Below are 20650 nucleotides of genomic sequence, written 5' to 3' on the forward strand. Positions count from 1 at the left end.
GCAAGGGGCCTAGTTCACCCTAAACAAATGAACCAATTTTTACTGTTCATAATATGGAAAGCACTGCTCGTTCATCATCCATTCATTGGCTCTTTCGTTCATTTTTTAAGGCCAAGATTACTGAGTCCACTCTGATCACTGGATATTTGATGAATCAGTATTTCTAGTTGGAGATTCACAATACTAATTTTCATGCTCTTAAACACTCACTAACAGGCCTGAGAAGACCCTCCGCAGTTTCTCCCAATCCAAATAAAGGCACACAGTAGGCCCTCCTTATCCCTGGGGGATGCATCCCAAGACTGCCCATGAATGCCTGAAACTGTGGATAGTAGCAAACTCTATACATACCATTTTTTTCTATTCATACATGCTTTGATAATGTTTAACTTCCTAAACAGGCACAGTAAGAGATGAACAATAACGAGTAATAAAATAGAACAGTTATAACACCCCACTATAACGAGGTATGTGAATGGCTTTGGCGCCATTCCTAAGTAATATCAGGGTGACTTGAGCACAAACACTGTGACATCGTGACAATCAATTCGAACATGGAGCTGCCTTCGTGACAACGGGCAGGCAGCATGCACAGCATGGCGACACTGGCTGGTGTGACAGCCCATCACACTACCAGCAGGGTGAGCAATTTGCAATTTATGAATTGTCCATTTCTGGAATTTTCCATTTAATATTTCTGGACTGTAGCTGACCCTGGCTAACCGAAACCGCAGAAGGCAGGTAAGGGAGACCACTGTGTTTGTTACAGGTTGGCCTACAGTTACCCCCACAAAACACACACGTGTAGTGAACAGCCTCAGCTCTGAACACGAATGTGCCCAGAGACCCTGAAACCAGGCCTGTGCCTGCCTCCTTTGTCCTGTACGTGGCCACGAAATTGTTTCCACCTGAGCATGAAGCTCACCAGGAAAGAGCTTTTGCCCTTCCTTTCTTCCTTTCTGGGTTGGACTGCTGGTTTCTGAGAAGTGGAGAGGCGTAGAAGAAGGGACAGCGGGCTTGGAGTCTGGGATAAGACCCGTGTGAAGGCAGGAGGGGAAGAGGGAGCAGTACCGTATTCTTCAGACTGTGAGACTCACCTCCCACCCCGCCATTGGGGAGGAGTAATGGTTGTTAACGCTGCTGGTGAGTTCTGTTTACATTTACATTGGGGAAATATTGCGTTATTTATGTTAATAAATATTTTACCACACTTTTTGCTTCAAAATTCTTTTCTCTATTTTCCTCTTCTAAAACCTGGGTGCTTCTTATGGTCTGAAAATGGTGAGTGACTCCCGTCACCTGGCTTAGTGTCTGGCAGAGCAATGCCATCGTCCCCGTGAGCTCAGGAACCCCCAGCGTGATGCAAACCTGGACTCTTACACCGAGGTGTCCTCGGCAACCCTGTCCCACGGCCTGTCCACTCATTTGGTTGTGTTTCTGACTCACAAGCAGTTTTTTGATCCTTGTGCATATGAACTTGATTCCATTTTTGTCACTTTTCCTAGCACCACGTTTGCTTTGGATTCGGGTGGCCCCCAGGAGGCTTCCAATCTAGAAGATTTCCAACATGTATCTCCAGGGAGAAAGAATAAGCTGGAAGATAGAGTGGACACACTTTTCAAAGGGACAGAGCCGTCCTGGGACTCAACATGGGAAAGGGGCTGATTACCTAACGGTGTTGATAAGGTCCCTGGATGTATCAGATGCAGACTCAGCAAAGCCTTAGAGATCAAATGGAGAGCTGAGCGTGGGGACATCCAGAGTCCGTGACCATGGGCAGGTCGCTCCACCCTTCTGGGTCTTAGCTGGCTATGAACACGCAATATGGGGTCATATCACCCGCCCTGAGCTTCTGTAAGTGGCCTGGTTCTCCTCCGTCTGTAAAATAATGGGGTTCGGCTGGGCTGGGTCTAACATCCAGCCTGGCCAGGAGAGCACCGAGTACCTTCAGTGTTCAGGAGCTGTGCCCTTGCATAGGTACCTCGTGGAGCCTTCACACCACCACCCCCGTCTCCACTTTACAAGTGATGAACCTGAACATGGACATGCTTCATCCTTGGGGGTTGGACCCAGGTCTGTCTGATTCCAAAGCCCACACTGGAGCATGCCACCTCTTAACGAGGTGATTGTGACGTTGGAGGACTTTCTGGCAGTATTTATAGAACATGCTAGAAGCTGTGCTTTGCACCACAGGTTCGAGGGGGAAGCAGAGCGGGCAACAAGAGAGAAAGGAGGAACTGAGTTCATTGCCCATGCCTTCTCCCTCTCGGATCCCTGAGCCCTGCGGTGCCGATACCAATGTGGCCGCCGTGGTGTGGACTAAATCTGCTATCTCGGTCAAAGCTGACAGGGACAGCATACAACGCTGCAACTCCCTTTATAACTGTATCGGCACCTCAGCAGAAAAAGGATGCACGGCAGGAAAAATGTAAAGGGCAAATAATTTTATGAAAAAATTTTGTCTGGCTAGAAATCAAAGAATGTTCATTAAGATGGCAATGAAAATCTAAATAGACAAAGTCTTTTAAAATCCTGAAAAATGTCATTATCCGAAAATAGAGAAATTATTTAAAAAGCATGTACAATCATACAATGTAATAGTATGCTGGTGTTGACATTATATTTGTAAATAATGTAAAACTATGTAATGACATAGAAACACTCACAATATAGAGAAATGGAAATGAGAAAACAATGCCCTGGCTGGTGTTGCTCAGTGGATTGAGTGCCAGCCTGTGAACCAAAGGGTCGCTGGTTCCGTTCCCAGTCAGGGCACGTGCCTGGGTTGCAGGCCAGGTCCCCAGGAGGGGACACGCGAGAGGCAATCACACATTGATGTTTCCCTCCCTCTCTTCCTCTCACTAAAGAATAAATAAAATCTTAAAAAAAAAGAAAATGAGAAAACAAAACTGCACAAACAGTATAAACCCGATTGAAAAATGTGTATTTATGAGTAGAAAAAAATACCAGAAAGGAGTCTATCCAAACATTAACTATGTTTATTTCTGGGTGGCAATTTCTATAGCTTTCTTTTTCTTTTTCTACATATTCTAACATTTCTAGGCAAGTGTATGCTATTTTGGAGATGGAGAGTGCCCAATCGGGAATCAGGGTTACCAGCTTGGTAGGTCCTGACCCTGCAAGGCCACATCTATGAAATGAGGGGCTCAAAAAAATCTAGATGGTTCCCCGAGTCCTTTTGAGCTGAAACATTTCAATCATCCATTCCATCAGGGTTTGCAGAACGTCGGTATAGAACGGATGTTCCATGCACCCCCCTCGGGGTGCGCCAGAGCTAGACCCCGGCCAAGCCGGAAAGCAAAGTTTGACTTTGGGGCCTCCTGGTGCCATTTTCTCTGCTGAAACTTTCGGTGACTTACTGGCGCTCCCTCCCCGCCTCCCCTCATCAGGCCCTGCTCTCCCGCAGACCCACGCTTGGTCAGAGAGGGGTCGAAAGGACTGGCCACCTCTTCCAGGACGGCCTCCCACGGGGGATCGACAGAGTAGGGGTGAAATCTTCCCCTGAAGACATGAGGCCCTCAGAGGCCATTTTAGGAAAAAAGCTAGCAGGTGGGAAAATACTGGGAGCTGTCAGATTTTTTGCTCTTGGGGATCCTTGCCCCGCCCTTGCTTACCTGCCTGGTAAATTGCACTTGTTGGCACAATCCAGTTCTGTGTGACGGCTCCCTCATTTCCCTCAGGGTGTGGCGGGGGTGGGGGGGTTCCCTCTCCCCTCTGCACTCCCGGAGGACCCTGGAGGCTGCTCTGTTGTGACAATGGCCGCATCTCTGTGTGACTTCTCATTTGCTTGTCTTCTTTCGCATCGGGCTGTGAGCCACCCGAGTGTCCCGTGTTCCCTGGACCACAGCGTCCACCCCGAGGCCCAGCCAGAGTAATGACAGATGCAGGACCCACAGAAGGACATTCCAAGGCCCCGAGTGCAGCCCCGTAGAGGGCCTGCTTCTGGGTGTCGTTATTGCCCTCCCTTAGAGCNCCGCCTCTTCCAGGACGGCCTCCCACGGGGGATCGACAGAGTAGGGGTGAAATCTTCCCCTGAAGATATGAGGCCCTCAGAGGCCATTTTAGGAAAAAAGCTAGCAGGTGGGAAAATACTGGGAGCTGTCAGATTTTTTGCTCTTGGGGATCCTTGCCCCACCCTTGCTTACCTGCCTGGTAAATTGCACTGGTTGGCACAATCCAGTTCTGTGTGACGGCTCCCTCATTTCCCTTGGGGTGTGGCAGGGGTGGGGGGGTTCCCTCTCCCCTCTGCACTCCCGGAGGACCCTGGAGGCCGCTCTGTTGTGACAATGGCCGCATCTCTGTGTGACTTCTCATTTGCTTGTCTTCTTTCGCATCGGGCTGTGAGCCACCCGAGTGTCCCGTGTTCCCTGGACCACAGCGTCCACCCCGAGGCCCAGCCAGAGTAATGACAGATGCAGGACCCACAGAAGGACATTCCAAGGCCCCGAGTGCAGCCCCGTAGAGGGCCTGCTTCTGGGTGTCGTTATTGCCCTCCCTTAGAGCAGCGATTTTCAGCGGGTGGGCTGCAAGGATTTCTAAAACACGCGACCCCTGACTGCTCAGTCAGGGACACTGACCTCTCCTCACTGAGACTGTCTCGTAAAACGATGACAGCAACCAACACAACAGCCGTCAGTGTGCATGAATCAAAATTATACCTATTTTTTTGGTCAGATTGGCACAAAAACATACTTTGGGGTGAGCTGTGGAATTTTAGTAATGAATTTATGTGTGCTACAAGACAGAAAAGGTTGAAAATTGCTGCCTTAGAGAAGCAGACAAGATATACATAGCCGACCATAGAATCTTGGGACTTCTGTCAGCAGGGGACAGCCCTCACGTGCCCAGCCCTAACCTCCTGACCCCTACAAGTCCTCAGATTTTTAAAGCTGGGGGTGGCAGCTCACCTCGGGAGAGGGAAACTGATTTCACTGGTTTGGGTCAAACATTTTTCAGTGAAATAGAACAGACTACGATAAGGATTATTTTATGACAATTTTGTTTCATGTGTGCACGAATGTGTCGGTGTAAGTTACGACAAAAAAACCACCAATAGACTCCTTCTCACCCTCCTTGGAGGAGAGGAACCTGCCCCTCCCACTGCCCCCACCCCTGGCTGTCTGCTCCTGGCAGAGACGCCCCTCCCGCCCGGCTCTGGAACTGGCAGTCGGCACTGAAGCTGCCGGCAAGCCCTCCAACATCACTGCCTCCCTCCGGCTGTAATGCCTGAGAGGTGGGGTTCTCCAGCCTGGGCTTCCAAATCAGATTTCCCTTAGTGCAGGTTTGGGGTCCAGTGAGTTCAGAGGACAAAATAGCTGCTTGCCCATGAAGAACACTGAGGGGCTCATGTCCACCCCCTTCCAACCCATGGGTCTCCTGAAGCCATTTTTGTCCTGGGTGCTGAGAAACAGCTTATACCTGACAGGCACCTTGCCAAAGGCTTGCCCCCACCCCGCCCCCACCCAGCCTCCTCCCTGGTTTGGGCATTCACATCAGCGGTAGCTTCAGGGTTCTGTGCTGCTCAGCCCTGCGGGTGATGCAACCACATTTCCAGCAGACTGTGGAAACGCTGCTGAACAGGGTACCAGCAGCTCCTTGCACCTGTCTCATTGATTCTAGCAGCAGCTCGGTGGAAGCAGGCCTGCTTCCCCTGCACTAGTTGAGTGCCCTTGGGCAACTTAGCCTGTCGGTGCCTCAGTTTCCCCGTATGTCAAGTGGGGATAGTAACTGTACCTACACCACAGAAATACTGTAAGGACGAAACCAGCTCACACATGCAAAGTGCTTGAAGTAGTCCCTGCACAGAGTAAGGGTTCAAAATGTTCATTAATTCTACCTAAGGATCTCATAGACGTGCATGGCGATTATTACCATGTAAATGGGATGTAATACAAATCCCCATCTCCCGACCCCAAGTTCTGTGTTCTTCTCCCTCTAAAGGCACCCACTGCAACTGCAGGCGCCTCTGGGGCCTCCGCTCCCTCTGCCCAACCTCCCCCGCGCCTCGTCAGTCTCCAAGGGGCGCTGGCTTTTTATTTTATTTTATTTCGGAGTTCTAGGCTAACCAGACTGTGACGAGCACATAGGCAGAATCCTTATGCCTTCAATTAAACTTTTCATAAAAATATCTCTCAGTAGCTGAGTAGGGTGGTTGGAGACGGAGACAGCGATGTGAGGGAGGATTTTACGAGCAGCTCGGCTGGCTGGCCTGGTTTTTCCGGCCTGCGATTTTCCCATGTCTGCACAAAGACCTGAGACCCCCCCGCTTCCTCTTGCTGGCAACCCACAGAGGGAACTGGAACTTAGGGTTTCGCATCCACCTCCCGCAGGCAGCCCGAGGGGAAACGAGGCGGCGGTGACGGCATTTGAAAGACACTTAACTTTTTTCTGTAGACTGGAGCTCCCCCACTGCCCACACAGCCGCACACAAACCCTCTGAAACCCAGGTGTCTGCCTGGATTCTGAAGTGCTCTTTAAATAGTTAAGGACATTTTGATGTGCTTGGGGTAGTTTTCCTGGATTTTATCAGTCTTTTTTGGGGGGGGGGCTTTATATGTTAAATCTGTTCATCAAAGTATTTGATTAAATGGAGCTCTCTGATGGTCCATAAACCACTGTAGTTCTCAAATACTCCTTTCCATAGATTTGTGCCTGGACTGGGCTGGGCATGGGGACTGACGAGGGACGAGGGTGACTGCTGGGATTCTCAGCACTCGCGGCACTCCTGAGTGTGAGTGACCTGAGACTGTCCAGGGGGGCCACAGGAAGAGTTCTGGGACCCTCACCCGGTTTCGAGAACGGGCCCTGGCAACAGGTTTACACACAGGCCACGTAACACGGATAAAATAAGAACTGACTTCAGAGCCAGCCCTGGACTCACACCGAGAGCTTTCTGAGGAAAACAAAAATTCCCGTTACTGAGTGTGCAGCCGAGGTCTTCACACATCCACGCTACTGGCAACGCTGGCTGAAACCACACCACTGGGAAGGAGGGTCACTCAGTGACCGGGACAGGCAAGGTCACATACCCCCTGTCTGCCCAGGATTGTGGACAGAATGCAAAGAGTGGGTTATCAGCATGAAACCCACCAACGCCCCTGGGAGTTCCACGTCAGCCAGTCTTTTTAACAATAGTTTTAATTCTCTCCAAAAAACAGTGGCTGGGGCTATTGCCCTTGAAAAACCCAGAGGACCACCACGCAACAGACTTTAAGTCGGACGTGTTCCATCGTCCCCGTTTTCAGCGTCTCGGCCCACGCTTGTTCACACGCCCCAGCTTTGCCACCAGAACATCTCCAGACTCACCTGAGACTGGAATGCAGCGGGGTTTCAGGGTGCGGGTCCCGCTGCCCACATCCCCCCGCTGGCCAGCCCGAGCTCACTGGCATGGTGGTCCACGCCCCCCGCTTACCTCCAGCACGATCTCTTTCAGCTGGAACTGTTTCTGAGCCACCTTATCTGCAGACACCGGCTCGTGGTAATAGAGGCAGAGCAGGTCATATTTCTTCAGGACCTGCTTGAGGTTCTTCTCGGTGAGACTCACCACGCGGTCCTTGCCATCGTACGTGGGGAAGTTCAGCCCCTCCTCTGCCCTGCAGCAGGACAGCAGGTAGACCCCCACGACAAACAGGCAAGTCCTCTTCATCTGGGACAAGTTTGGCCTTTCTTGCCCAGAAATACGGAGGGCAGGCAGAAGGAGGTAAAACTCTCAGAGAGGCTGAGTTTGTCCCTCCTGACCTTCCTGGGCCCCAGGACCGACTCTTCACCTCCTTGGCTCCAGCCCCTGTAGTCGTGGACTCAGAAAGAAGAGAGTGGAGGCACACACACACACACGCACACACGCACGCAGGCGCACATGCACACGTGTGGACTGAGAGCCAGGCTGGGCGGCCAAGCCCCAGATACCTCGCATAGCTCTGCCCGGCCCTGTCCCATCAGGAACTCCATTTTTAGGATGCACTTGTTTCAGGCTAAAAATAAACCATGCAATGAGTAAAAAAGCTCTCTGTGCCACAGCACAGGGATTCGCTGATACAGTCTGTTGGAGGGGCGGGGAGGGCAGAGCAGATGCGGGTTGAGGGGAGCAGAGGGCGAGTACTCGGGAAGTAAGGAGGCCGGAAGGTCACAGACCAGAGATGAACTTGGAGGAAGAGGGAATGAGAGGAGAGGAGGGGACGATGGGACCGGCAAGTGAGGGGAGAGGTTAGAACCTGCACAGTGCCACTCGGACATTACTGAACCATCTGGTTATCCGGGGAGTTGATCCAGCCCGTCCCTTCCTGGCGACAGCTTGTCCGTCCCCTGCCCACTCACTGCTGATGCGGCAGGAGGGAGCCCCACAGTGGACTTCACGTTCTGCCCGCACTGCCTCCTGTCCCCTCTTCTTAGAAGCCCAGCCCTGGCTGGCCCCTCGTCGTGCGCACATGGTCCTGCCAGTCACTGGGTGAAGGGCGCCGGTCACCCTTCCCCACCAGCCCTCCACAGCGAAGGGCTCTGGGGGCGCCAGCCCACGCAGGAGCGCAGTTCTTCCCTGCACCCTGCACCGCCGAGCTCTGCCAGCGCCAGAAGGACCCGGCCCCATTTTAAAATTAAATAAAAGTTCAACAGTCTTCCTCAGGAATCTTCTCAGGTTTTCGGCTGTCATGTTTTTCTTTTTACATTAATCTTTAACATATCACTTTTGCCTCTTGACTCTTAATTAGACACGGAGTAATGCAGAGGGTCTAGCAGCCAGACAGATGAGAGTTCACTTCCCCACTCTGCCTTTTTTTAAAGGTTTATTTTATCTTAGAGAGAGAGAGAGAGAGAGAGATCACCTCCATGTGGGCGCCGACTAGGCTTCAAACCTGTAACCTACACAGGTGCCCTGACTGGGAATCGAACTGGTGACCTTCTGGTTACAGGACAATGCTCCAACCAACCAACCAAGCCACATTGGCCAGGGCCCACTCTGCCTTTCAACAGCTGAGTGAACTTTGGGCGGCCCCTCCCCCTCTCTGAGTCTCAGCTGCCCCCAAGTTCAGCGGGGATCATTACACCCCCATTGTAGGGTCTGGCCCACGTAGACGGGAAAGCGCGACACAAAGCAGGTGTTCAGACCCGACAGCTGTTCTGCTTGTTTCATTCTCACTGGAGACGCGGGGATGTGGGTTGTTATAACAAGTCCTTGTTAGTGTCTGGTGGTAATGGCCGCGAACCCTTCTGTGTCCATTTTCTCCTTGATCCCAGCAGGCAGTCGGGCAGACGCCAGTGCTCATTGCACAGGTGGGTGAACTGAGATTCGGAGAAAGTAGCAGCTTGTCTGAGACTATTTCTACCTGCCAGCGTGAGGGTCCAGCTCTGCCTTGGGGTCTGGGCTGCTGGCTGCTCTGATTCTGAGTCAGGACAACCCCCTGCAGGCGCCGTTCTGCTTTAGCGTCCCCTTGACCGTGTCCTCTGGTCAAACAGCCATCTGGGCATGTCTCTTTAGAGTGGTCTCTGGATCTTATGATTCGGGCCAAGTTTTTGTCTTCCTTCCATTTAGAAGCCAGCTTTGGAAGTAGCGAGGACCTTGTCACTCACAGGGTTTGCAGGGGACAGAAGGCAAAGGGAAGTTCAGTGGCCTGTGTGAGTAATGCCCAGAGTCTACTGCAGCCACAGGGCCTCATGCTGGGAGTCAGGTTGCCCAGGAGTCGTTACTTTTCACGTCCAGGAAGCCAGGACACCCTTAAAACCCATGACAGCGCTCGCTCCCTGCTGACGGTGAATTCAATGTGCTTTTAAAGCTGGAGCCAGAATGGCCACTCCAAGGCGTGGTCAGCTCTCCCGGCCATTGTCAAGCACAAGGGTCTCCGCTTTCTTCAGATAAGTTATGGGGGAAGGACTTCCGAGTGAAACAATGTGTGTCTTGTCTTTTCGAGGTCATCTTCCCAGACTGTTCCCAGTTCTCTCGAACTCACCAGCTTATCTTTATTTAGAATTTGCTCCACTTTTCTTAATGTATGTTTTTTTTAATGTTACTGAAAAAACTGGGAGATATTTAAAGTCAGAATCTTTGAACTTTCTACTGACATATGAGAGACAAAAAGTACCAGGGCAAAGGGATACTCTTTCAAATTTTAGCTTGGCTCTCAAGTCCGGCTTACGACCAGCGGCGTACGAACAGAAAAAAGCCCTGGTATGGAAAGTCCCTGTCCCCGGATCCTGGCCTCTATTTGGGGCCTCTCAGCCCAGCCTTGCAGGCAGCCAGCCAGCCACTGACATATGCTGTGACGATCAGGTTTCCCACTGTCCCTCAACCATGGGTGTGAGGACCTAAATTTGTGTCTCACTCATAGTACCGACAGGTTTTCATGGTCTGCTTTTAATGGATCAGCCTTTGCTCTGGCTGCCTTTTATTTTCCTAATTGTGTTTTGCTTCGCCTTCTTGCCCACCAACTTTAATTTATTTTTGTAAACGGAAAATGCTTCTGACATTTCTGAGTCAACTTGGCCTCTCGCAGATCAGCTGTTTTGTCCTAGGCTGAGCTGCTGCCTAAGGCAGGGCCTCACGCCCGCCTCGCTTGTGCGGCTGGGCTGCATCGGGTGCAGCTGGATGGGCCGTTCCCAGGTATTGTTTTGTTTTGGAACAAGAAGAGAAAATGAAATAAACAAGTTAATACAAATGCGTGTTAATTATTGCCACCGTACATGACACAGGGCCCTTGCTGTTGCTGACAATTTCCCGTGCATCACTCTGTGAGCGAGCACCTTGCATCCATTTATTCTTGACAGGTGGCCAAGTTGTTTTACATACTACTTGATTTCATCTGCACAAGAATCCATTCTATAGCTAGATGAAGATTTGAAACCGTGGTCTTCCCTTGATCTGTTCATTACACAGATTTGTATTGAGCAGCTTCTCGGTACCAGACACTTTTCTGGGCACTGGGGTAGACACACCGTACACCTGGACTCACTGAGCCCCATCCCGGAGGGGAGGCAGACGGTAATCCAACAAGACGTTGTGTGTGTGTGCCATGTGACGTCACGCAGACACACCTGCTCGGAAGAACAGTAGAGGAGGTCAAGGGAGAGCCTGTGACCGTGGACGAGGAGTGGGGACCCCTTTGGACCAGAGGTCCAGGAAGCGTCTTTGAGGAATGAACAGGGGGGCAGAACGGAGTAGAGAAGCAACCGGAGAGAAGGCCAGTCCCAGGGAGGAGGCGACCTAGCGGATTCCACCACTAGAGGGAGCTGTACCCACCTCTTCCTTCTCTCTCTCAGCATCAGTTTTCTCAGACTTTTTCATCCGTTAGTAAAATATAAAGGCTCATATCTACCTTGGAAGTTCTACAGGGGAAGGAAACCAGTCTGAGTGACTCAGAAACAGTTCAGAGTGACAGAGACGTGACCAGAAATTCAGGACACCGGAGTGCTGGCTGGTCTGACACAGCCTAGCCTGGCTATGCGACCTTGGTCCAGTCTCCTCTCCTCTTGGCCATCCCATTTCCATTGGGGGGAAGGTTTTGATGGGCGTGCCTCTTGGCAAGTCCCACCATGCACCTATCTTCTCCAAAGCAGAGATGTAGGTGTCAATGGGTCCAAAGGTCCCTTCATTGGCTCACATACTCCACCCAGTGGACAACACGGTGTATGGCACCTTTCTTTGTTTGATCCTCTTTTTCCCTCCCTCAGGCCAGGCCACTGGTGGGGAAATCGAGCCTGTTTGCTTGGCTGAAGAGTCTCAGAAAGGCTTGTGTCGCAGCCCTGTGTCCCCCGCCTCAGGCTTCCCCTGCTCAGCTCGAAACAGGCCTGCTCACCATCCCAAGGTCTCTGTTCCTTTTTACTCTGAATATCGGGAGCTTTCCATTCCCCTGCTCCAGGAGCTGCCTCCACAGAACCAGGCAGGGGAGGAAAAAAAAAAAATCAGTGCTCAGTTGAAAAAGAGCCCCCACAGCCCTACCAATAAGAATTCCAGGTTTTCACAAACGTCACTTCCTCCGGGAGGCCCTGGGTGTGGGCCAGGGGCTGATGTTCGTGCCCCTTACACACCACACTTTTCCCCAAGGACACTCTCCCACTCCGGAGGACTTTTCCCCAGGGGACTGAGCCTGATCGGGGTGGGGACAGAATTCACTCCCAAGTTCTGCCTGTAGCAGTTCTCATTACATATTTATTAAAGAAATTTGACGCACTTACATTGTGCCAGGCCTTCGTTTAAGCGTTTTACAAATTTAACTCATTGATTCTTAGCAATCCTATGAGGCTGCTAATTTTTAGCATCCCCACTTAACAGATGGGCAAACCGAGTCACAGAGAGGTTAACTAACCTGCCTAGGGTCACAGGTCTAGTAACAGAGGAGCTGGGATTCGAACCCACTTGTGTCTGTTTTCTACCACTTGTAACCACCGACTAGATGCCAATCACGGGGCTGGTGAAGGCACTGGGGCAAGCCAGGAATTGCTTCAGAGTGATGTGTGGCATCCACAGTGTGAGACTGCTCCCTGCGGGTGCAGCCTTGTCTTCTGAGTGAGCAGCAGGAGAGGGAAGAAGGGGACTCATGGTTTCAGTGCTCACTACGAGCCAGGTGCTGAGCTCATTGGCTTCTATACGTCATCTTGTTTAAATCCTACCAAGCTGGGCCCTGGCTGGGTAGCTCAGTTGGTTGGAGCATTGTCCCAATACGCCAAGGTTGCAGGTTGGATCCCCAGTTAGGGCACATATAAGAATCAACCAATGAATGCACAAATAAGTGGAACAAAAAATCAATCGTTTTTCTTTTTTAAATATATTTTACTGATTATGCTATTACAGTCGTCCATTTTTTTCTCCCCTTTATTCCCCTCTGTCCTGTACTCTGCTCCCACTTTCATTCCCCAACCTTAGTTCATGTCCGTGGGTCGTACATATAAGTTCTTTGGCTTCTCCATTTCCTATACTATTCTTAACCTCCTCCTGTCTATTTTGTACCCATCATCTATGCTTCTTATTCCCTGTACCTTTTCCTGCCCCTCTTCTCCCTTTTTCTCTCCCCGCCCCCCGATAACCCTCCATGTGATCTCCATTTCTGTGATTCTGTTCCTCTTCTATTGTTTGCTCAGTTCATTTTTGTTTTTGTTTTTTTAGGTTCTGGTGTTGATAGTTGTGAGTTTGTTGTCATTTTACAACGTATTTTTTATCTTCTTTTTTTAGATAAGTCCCTTTAACATTTCATATAATAAGGGCTTGGTGATGATGAACTCCTTTAACTTGACCTTACCTGAAAAGTACTTTATCTGTCCTTCCATTCTAAATGATAGCTTTGCTGGATAGAGTCATCTTGGATGGAGGTCCTTGTCTTTCATGACTTGGAATACTTCTTTCCAGCCCCTTCTTGCCCCTAAAGTTTCTTTTGAGAAATCAGATGATGGTCTTATGGGAACTCCTTTGTAGGTGACTGTCTCCTTTGCTCTTGCTGCTTTTAAGATTCTCTCCTTATCTTTAATCTTGGGTAATGTAATGATGATGTGCCTTGGTATGTTCCTCCTCGAGTCCAACTTCTTTGGGACTCTCTGAGCTTCCTGGATTTCCTGGAAGTCTATTTACTGTGCCAGACTGGGGAAGTTCTCCTTCATTATTTTTTCAAGTAAGTTTTCAATTTCTTGGTCTTCCTCTTCTCCTTCTGACACCTCTGTGATTCAGACGTTGGAACATTTAAAGTTGTCCCAGAGGTTCCTAAGCTTCTACTCATTTTTTTGAATTCTTGCTTCTTCATTCTGTTCTGGTTGAATGTTTCTTTCTTCCTTCTGCTCCCAACCATTGATTTGAGTCCCTGTTTCCTTCTGTCCCTGTTGGTTCCCTGTAACTTTTCCTTTATTTCACCTTTCATAGCCTTCACTTTTTCCTCTATTTATGACCATACTCAACCAATTCTGTGAGCATCTTGAATACCAGTGTTTTGAACTCTGCATCTAATAGGTTGACTATCTCTTCATTGCTTAGATGTATTTTTTCCTGGAGCTTTGGTCTGTTCTTTCATTTGGGCCATTTTTTTTTGTCTCAGCATACCTGTTACATAGTAAGGGATGGAGCCTTGGGTGTTCACCAGGGTGGGGCAACCCAGTCACTCGGTTGTGACACTGTATGTGTAAAGAGGTCCAAGAGGGAACAACAGTACTTGCTCCACTCTCTGCTGGTTTTCAGTCACTTCCCCTGCCACCCACAAGCAGATTGGGCCCTTCTAGTGCCGATTCCCGGGTGAGTGGTTTTGTGTACGTTCTAGGACCCTGCGGGTCTCTCCAACGAACTCTCCTGTGAAGCTGGGAGTTTCTCTCTCTGCTGCCGCCTCAACCCCCACAGGTGTTTTCAGTCAGAGGTTTGAGGCTTTATTTCCCTGCTCTGGAACCCTGGGTTGTGCGGTCCTTCCTGCTCCCCAGGTGTTCCTCCTGGTTTATCTGCAGGCCAATGTGGGACCCCCTGTTCTGCCAGCCACCACCTTGTCTCGAGTTCTCACCGTCTGGCTGCCCATCTCTGCCCTTCCTACCGGTCTGGGTGAGTGTTTCTTCTTTAACTCCTGGGTTGTCGAACTTCCATACAGTCCGATTTTTCTGACAGATTTGGTTATTTTTTGTTTTTAAATTTGTTATTGTCCTTCTTTTGGTTGTACAAGGAGGCAAAGTGTATCTACCTATGCCTCCATCTTGGCCAGAAGTCCAAAATCAATACTTCTAACAATGCCAAGAGTTAAGTAGAAATATCAGTGAATCACTTTCATTAATAATGTTGAGATGGGACACACAGTGCCCGCCATGTTACTTGGGAAATTGTTTGGATAACGAAAGTCCTTCTACTTCACAAGTAAACGTAGGCAAGGGTATAGGAGTCCCAGGAAGGCTAGTTCAGGTAATGGCTGGCATATGCAATGATAAAAAGGAAAAAATCAATATTTCTCTCTCTATAATATAATCAAATAAAAAAAGATTCTCTCTTTTGAAAAATATATTATTCCTTCCAGGTCACAGGTGACAAAACTGAGTTTCAGTAAAGTCAAGTCATCTGCCCATCACACAGCTGGTAAGTCACACAGACCAGGGTCATTCTGGCTTGTCAGGACCCCAGGCTACTCTGTGTAGGGAGGGGTGGCCTCCTCTGTTTCCTTCAGGGAAAAATAAGACAGGGAAAACTTAGATTAGCCAGACTTTACAGGATAAGAAAAAAAAGGGAAACCAGGTATGTCAACAGGAAAGAGCAAGAGGAATGGTAGGAAGAGAAAAAAAAGGAGAAATTTAGTTCAGAAGAAAATGCTCAGAAGAACAGATAAGTGGAAAGTTTGGGGTTGATTTGTCCTGGATCTAGAGAAAAAAATGTAGACTTCTTAGGGAAAGCAGGACAAGAACAGAAACACCAGGGTCGAGAGGTTATGTGGAGTGACCACACAGAGAGTGTGGTCAGCAGAACAACGTTCTAGCTCCCGAAGGTGTCCAGGTCCTGTCCCCAAACCTGTGGAAGTGTCACTGCACTAATGTGTGTCACTATGTCTTCCTAAGAATTAAAAAAGTTGTTATTCTTGCATAATGTATTTAAAAAGGAGTGACTTTCAGGCATTTCCAGATTGACACATTATTGCAGACTCTATTCTAAAGTTTGTTTCAATATCATTTCTAATAACAATCATGACATACGGAATAAGGTAAGTCGTAATTTGTCAGTTTGTAAACGGCGATGCATTCTGTTTAGCCAAATGAAAATAGTTATTGGAGAGAGAGACTGAGTTGCTGACAAATGTTCCAGTGGCAACGGGTCGGGGAAACACATACAGGGCGGGGCCAGTGTTGGTCTGTGGTTGTTCGGATGGGAAAGAAACGAAACTTCATCAATAACAAAACAAGAATAAACTCTGTGTTTTGCATACTCACCACTGCAAACCTACCTCTGCCCCACCCACTACATAAGAAAATAAAAATGGAGTTTTTCCTTTTCTTAAATTTATTTTTAAATTGAGGTATAATGACCAGATAATAGATTACTCATATTTCAAGTGTGACGTTTGATCATTTTGGCATGTGCATGCACCTAGGAAATAGTCCGGGTCGGGGCTACACCACGGCCCACGTGTTCCGTGTCCTTTGTAGCCCCTCCCCCCACCCACCCCCGCACCCGACACTCCCCTCCCACTCACACCAGGCGGCGGCTCTTCTCTGTCTTGCCGCTGTAGGTTACTTCTGGTGTTCTAGAATTCCATGTAAATGGACCCATATACTATCCCCTTTTGGGAGGAGGTCTAGTTTCTTTCACCATAATTATTTATTGAGATTCAATCATGTGATTGCACATATTAGTACTCAGTTCATTTGTTTTGTCGGCTGCATTGAGTTACATGGTATCGATATACAGAACTTGTTTATCCATTTCCATTGGTGGACAGGTGGGTTGTTTTCACACAGAAATCTGCCGCGAACGTTAAATTGAGGTCTGTGATTCATTCAAGTTAATCTGTTAATATGGTGCAAAGTATGGGCCCAGTTTGGGTGTGTTTTGTTTTGCATGTGGATGTCCAGTTGGTTTAGCGCCATTTCTTGAAAAGACCACCCGCCACTTAATTGTCTTCACACCTTTGTCAAAAGTTAATTTTTTGGATGGGTACCGTTCCCTCTAGTCTGATCCTTCCAGATTTTCCCCCCAGTCTCGCGCAGTTTCCTTACCCAGGGCGCTCACTGGGGTTCCGCCCCGTGTTTCGGGGACTCCTCTGCGGGCTTCAAGCTTGTCTCTCCGGGCAGTTCTCTTCCCGGAGGCTGTGGCCCTGGGGACTTGGGCCTCTCGGGTCCCCCGGGCCCTCTGCTCCTCCCTGCGCCGCCCCTCCCTGCGCATGCCCAGAAGCCCTGTGGGCAGCTGGCTGGGGCAGTGGTGGGAATCACCCTGTTCGTTTCCTGACTCTCGGGGATCACGTTCTTTCATGGCCTGGTGTGCAGGATCTTAAAAACCTGCTATTTCAAGTGTTTATTTGGATTTTTTGGGTTGTTTCAGAGTAACTTGGTCTGTGACTCAATTTTGCCTATAAGCAGAAGTCTTGGAAAATTGAAATTTAGCTATAGATTATACAAGCAAAACCTAATTTTATGATAGGATGGTGGTCATTCTTAGAGATTGTACTTTCTCGTCCAATGAAGTTTATATAATTTTTAGGTTGATTTCTAAATAATTGGAAAACTACAGGTACCCGCAGTAAATGGCAGCGTGCAAGTGACGTGAACCGGCGTTTGCCGGTTTAGCTTCTGTGACCCGAGGCGGCAGGGCCGTAGGGGAAGACGATTCCTCTGCTCAACGATGGGGCGCTTTTCTGCTTTCAGCTGTCTGTCCCGCCTCCTCTTGTCTCAAGCCCTCATCACCTTATCCACAGTGCCTGGTTGTCCGTGGCAGGGGGGGGCGGGGGGGGCGGCAAACAGCTCTCGGACTCCGTGGGTTCTCTTCTACTTCCGGGAAGAAAGTGTGTGTATTTTGCCCCAGAAAACCCCAGCAGCCATCTTCTCCAGTCCTTAAGCTAAAATTAGGTCACGGTCATTAAGTGCCCATCTCTGAGAGCCTGAGTCCAGGGGGCTCACTTATACTGATTCAATGAGACTCTGGGGGTGTCAGCTTCCCCCTCAGCCCCGGGCCACCAGGAAGGGGAGGGATGCTCGAAGGACACTCAGGCCATTGTCAGAAGTCAGAAAAATGTGGGGAAGCAGCCCCAGTGTCCACCTGGGTGGGCAGCAGGCTATCTGTAGGCACTTGGAGACAAATAGCAACTGGGCTGTGGGTTGTCTCTTTATTCTTAGAAACGTTAAGCCCAATTCATTATAATCATAGCAGCATTTTTTGGATTCTGACTTTGGATATACCTGCATATGTACATTAGGATTTGGGTCGATAAATTAAACTTAGGAAGTTACTTGCATTTGCAGAATTAGTTCATTTTTATAATGCTACCTTTTAGCCTGGCGTTTCAGCACCGATGTTCCTTGTATTTCTTGTCTTTGCACAATCGTGTGCCCTTGGCACACATTAGAAAACGACTGAGAATAAAGATGACTGAGCCCCTCACCCACTGCCCCCCACCCTGCCAAAGCCAAGGCTGTGCGGCTGCTGAGTGATGGCCTGCGCGTCTGGGCTAGGAGCTGGCCTACCCTACCCTGGCTCCGCAAAGGGCCGTGTGCGTGGATGTTTCATTGGAGGGTCTCAGTTATAAGCACTTACAAAAAAAAAAAACAAAATTAAGAAGAAGGCTTCGTGTCATAATGATGTCATGAGCTTGCACCACAGTCAGCACCCCCACCCCCTGTCCCCCAGTGGCGCTGCAATGGGTACCTCCGGGGCTCAGCACTTGCCGAGTGCTGTGCTGGGCACTTTACATGCAAAGGGAACACACTGTCCATCCTCAGACATCCGGAGGCAGTCCCTGGTTCACGGATAAAGAAACGGAGACCCAGAGGCTCAGAGTTCCCTTGCCCAAAGCCACGACAACACCAGTGAGAGGGGAGGCTGGGTCCGAGCAGCTGGGATTCTCCCTCCAGGCAGGGCACATGGAATGAACCAGCACACTGTACGCTGCTGTTAAGTGCTTGGGGCAATTTTTTAATATAAATAATGGCTTTTGGCTTCACCGCTAAAATAAATCAACACAAGTGCTGCATTTTTAGCAGAGGTCCCTGGATTTCACACCAAGCTCTGATATCAGAAAATGAACGTGACCGCTCAGCTTTTCTGAGGCTTGAGACCCCAAGGCTAGATCAGCGGTTCTCAAGCCACGGCGGTGGGCACCCTTGGCGATGCTTGGCGATGCTTGAAAAGTGTTTTGACTGTCACAGCTCCCAGGGAGGGCGTTGGGCATTACTGGCACCTAGTGGATAGAAGCTGGCAATGCACCCAGCTTTCTAGAGCTCCAAGCAGCTCCCCCAGAAGGAACTGCCCGATGACAGATTCACTAGCTCCAAGACTGAATCAGAGCGCAGGGTGTGTGGACTGAGATTCTGTTTGGGCGGTACCAGGGTTTGGTCTTTGTGACCCGCCCCCAGAACCCCCAAGTTCTGTGACACAGCTCCACCCTTTGTTTGGGCCGAGGGCACTGTCCGCCTGCGCCTCTGGCCCCAGCCAGGCAGCCTGCTGCCCTGTCCAGCTCCTTGCCCGTGAGGGTTATGCGGTAAGTTTAGATTGCAAGGACTTACCCTCCATTGCTTGGGGACAGTATTCACAGCTGGGTGGCTCTTTTGTCTGTCCCAGGGTGAGGCTTTCATAGGGTCCTGTGTCCACTCCTCCCGCCCATCCCATGTTCTTGCTCCTCTCTGAAACTCCCCCATTACCTGTCCTCAGCACGTGACCAGCCTGGTAGTGCTCAGGTGCCCCAGCTCCTGGGAGACTTTGTCCTGCCACCAAGTTCTCTGGCCCTGAGGAGTGCATGCCACGTGGCCAAAGTGAGCTGACGCTGTTGGGGTCGGCCCAGTGGCGCCCCGAGACCTGCGGGCCACCTCCAAATCATCAACCAGCCATGTCCGGGAATAGCCACTGAGTCACGCAACGCACGGCCTGGCTTCGGAAATATTCCTGTGCCACTCTGTTGGGGTCCAAGGGACTGCGAATCCTCCCTCTGTCTCGTAACTAAAACCTGCTCTCCAAGCCTCCAGGCTGTAGAACTCGAGGGAGGGGCCTCGTGGCCACAAACCCCTCCCCCACCTGTTTGCTGCTCCAACCACCCCCTGCAAATTCCATTCCTATCATTATCACCCGCCCCAGTGCTACGGGTGAGGAGCCTTAAGCTCGGAGAAGCTGAGTGGTTTCCCGAGATGACGCAACTAATCAGCTAGACGGTCTGTGTCTCTGTCTTTCCAACTCCCTACGCTTTGCTGGGTCAACCCAGGAAACGCAGGGCCTATTAAATACAGGGTAGGACTAGTCAAAATGTCTAAGCATTGAAGTGACGAGAGTTGGTTCCCGCTAGCCAACCCCACTAGCTAGATGGGATTAAAAGCCAGTTAGACTTTGGAAAAGGCAAGAAAAGGATCAGGTGTTGGGGGAGGGGGAGGGGTGAGTAGGTGGAGCACAGAGAATTTTTGGGGGAGCAGTGGACAGATTTCGTACGTCTGTGCAGACCCACAGACTGTATGGCAGCCACAGTGAACCCTAACATGAACTGCGGACTTGAGGTGATCACAATATGCTCATGGAAGTCCATCGGTTGTTACAAATGTACCAACTGGTGAGGGGCACTGATAGTCAGGGAGGCTGTGCATGGGGCTGGCAATATATGGGAATCTTCGTACCTTCCTCTCAACTGTGTGAGCTTAATATATATTTTTTTAAAAAAAGTCTTTTAAAATATATATAATGTTAGAAGAATTGGATATTCATATGCACAAGCTCAGACCTCACTCATATTCATAAGCTCAGACCTCACTTCATATTGTATATGAAAATTAACAGAAATGTCTCATAGACTTAACTATAAGAGCTAAAAAATGGGTTTAGTGATGTGGCAGAAAAATGTGAGTGACTTTCAGATGAACACTGATTTCTTAGGTGGAACACAAAAAGAAAGATCTCTAAAAGGAAGAATGTTGATAAATGGGACTTTATTAAAATGAAAAACTTTTGCTATTCAAAAAAAATTAAGAAAATGAAAGTCGGAGAACATACTTGAAAAATACATCTAACAGCTAA

At 49.6% G+C, this 20650-nt stretch overlaps 1 protein-coding gene across 1 annotated transcript in view; it reads right to left on the reverse strand.

Moving 5' to 3' along the window:
• The window catches only part of CASQ2 (calsequestrin 2), a 58770-nt gene extending 50927 nt beyond the window's left edge, over nt 1–7843 (reverse strand). Inside the window, exon 1 of the mRNA XM_037038899.1 lies at nt 7433–7843. Coding sequence (XP_036894794.1) covers nt 7433–7666 — 234 coding nt within the window. The 5' untranslated portion in view covers nt 7667–7843. The remainder of the gene's footprint in view (nt 1–7432) is intronic.
• Nucleotides 7844–20650: the final 12807 nt, after the last annotated feature.

This window comes from Sturnira hondurensis, unplaced genomic scaffold (genome assembly GCF_014824575.4).
Source record: "Sturnira hondurensis isolate 20B ecotype Veracruz unplaced genomic scaffold, ASM1482457v3 Scaffold0024822, whole genome shotgun sequence".
Taxonomy (NCBI): domain Eukaryota; kingdom Metazoa; phylum Chordata; class Mammalia; order Chiroptera; family Phyllostomidae; genus Sturnira; species Sturnira hondurensis.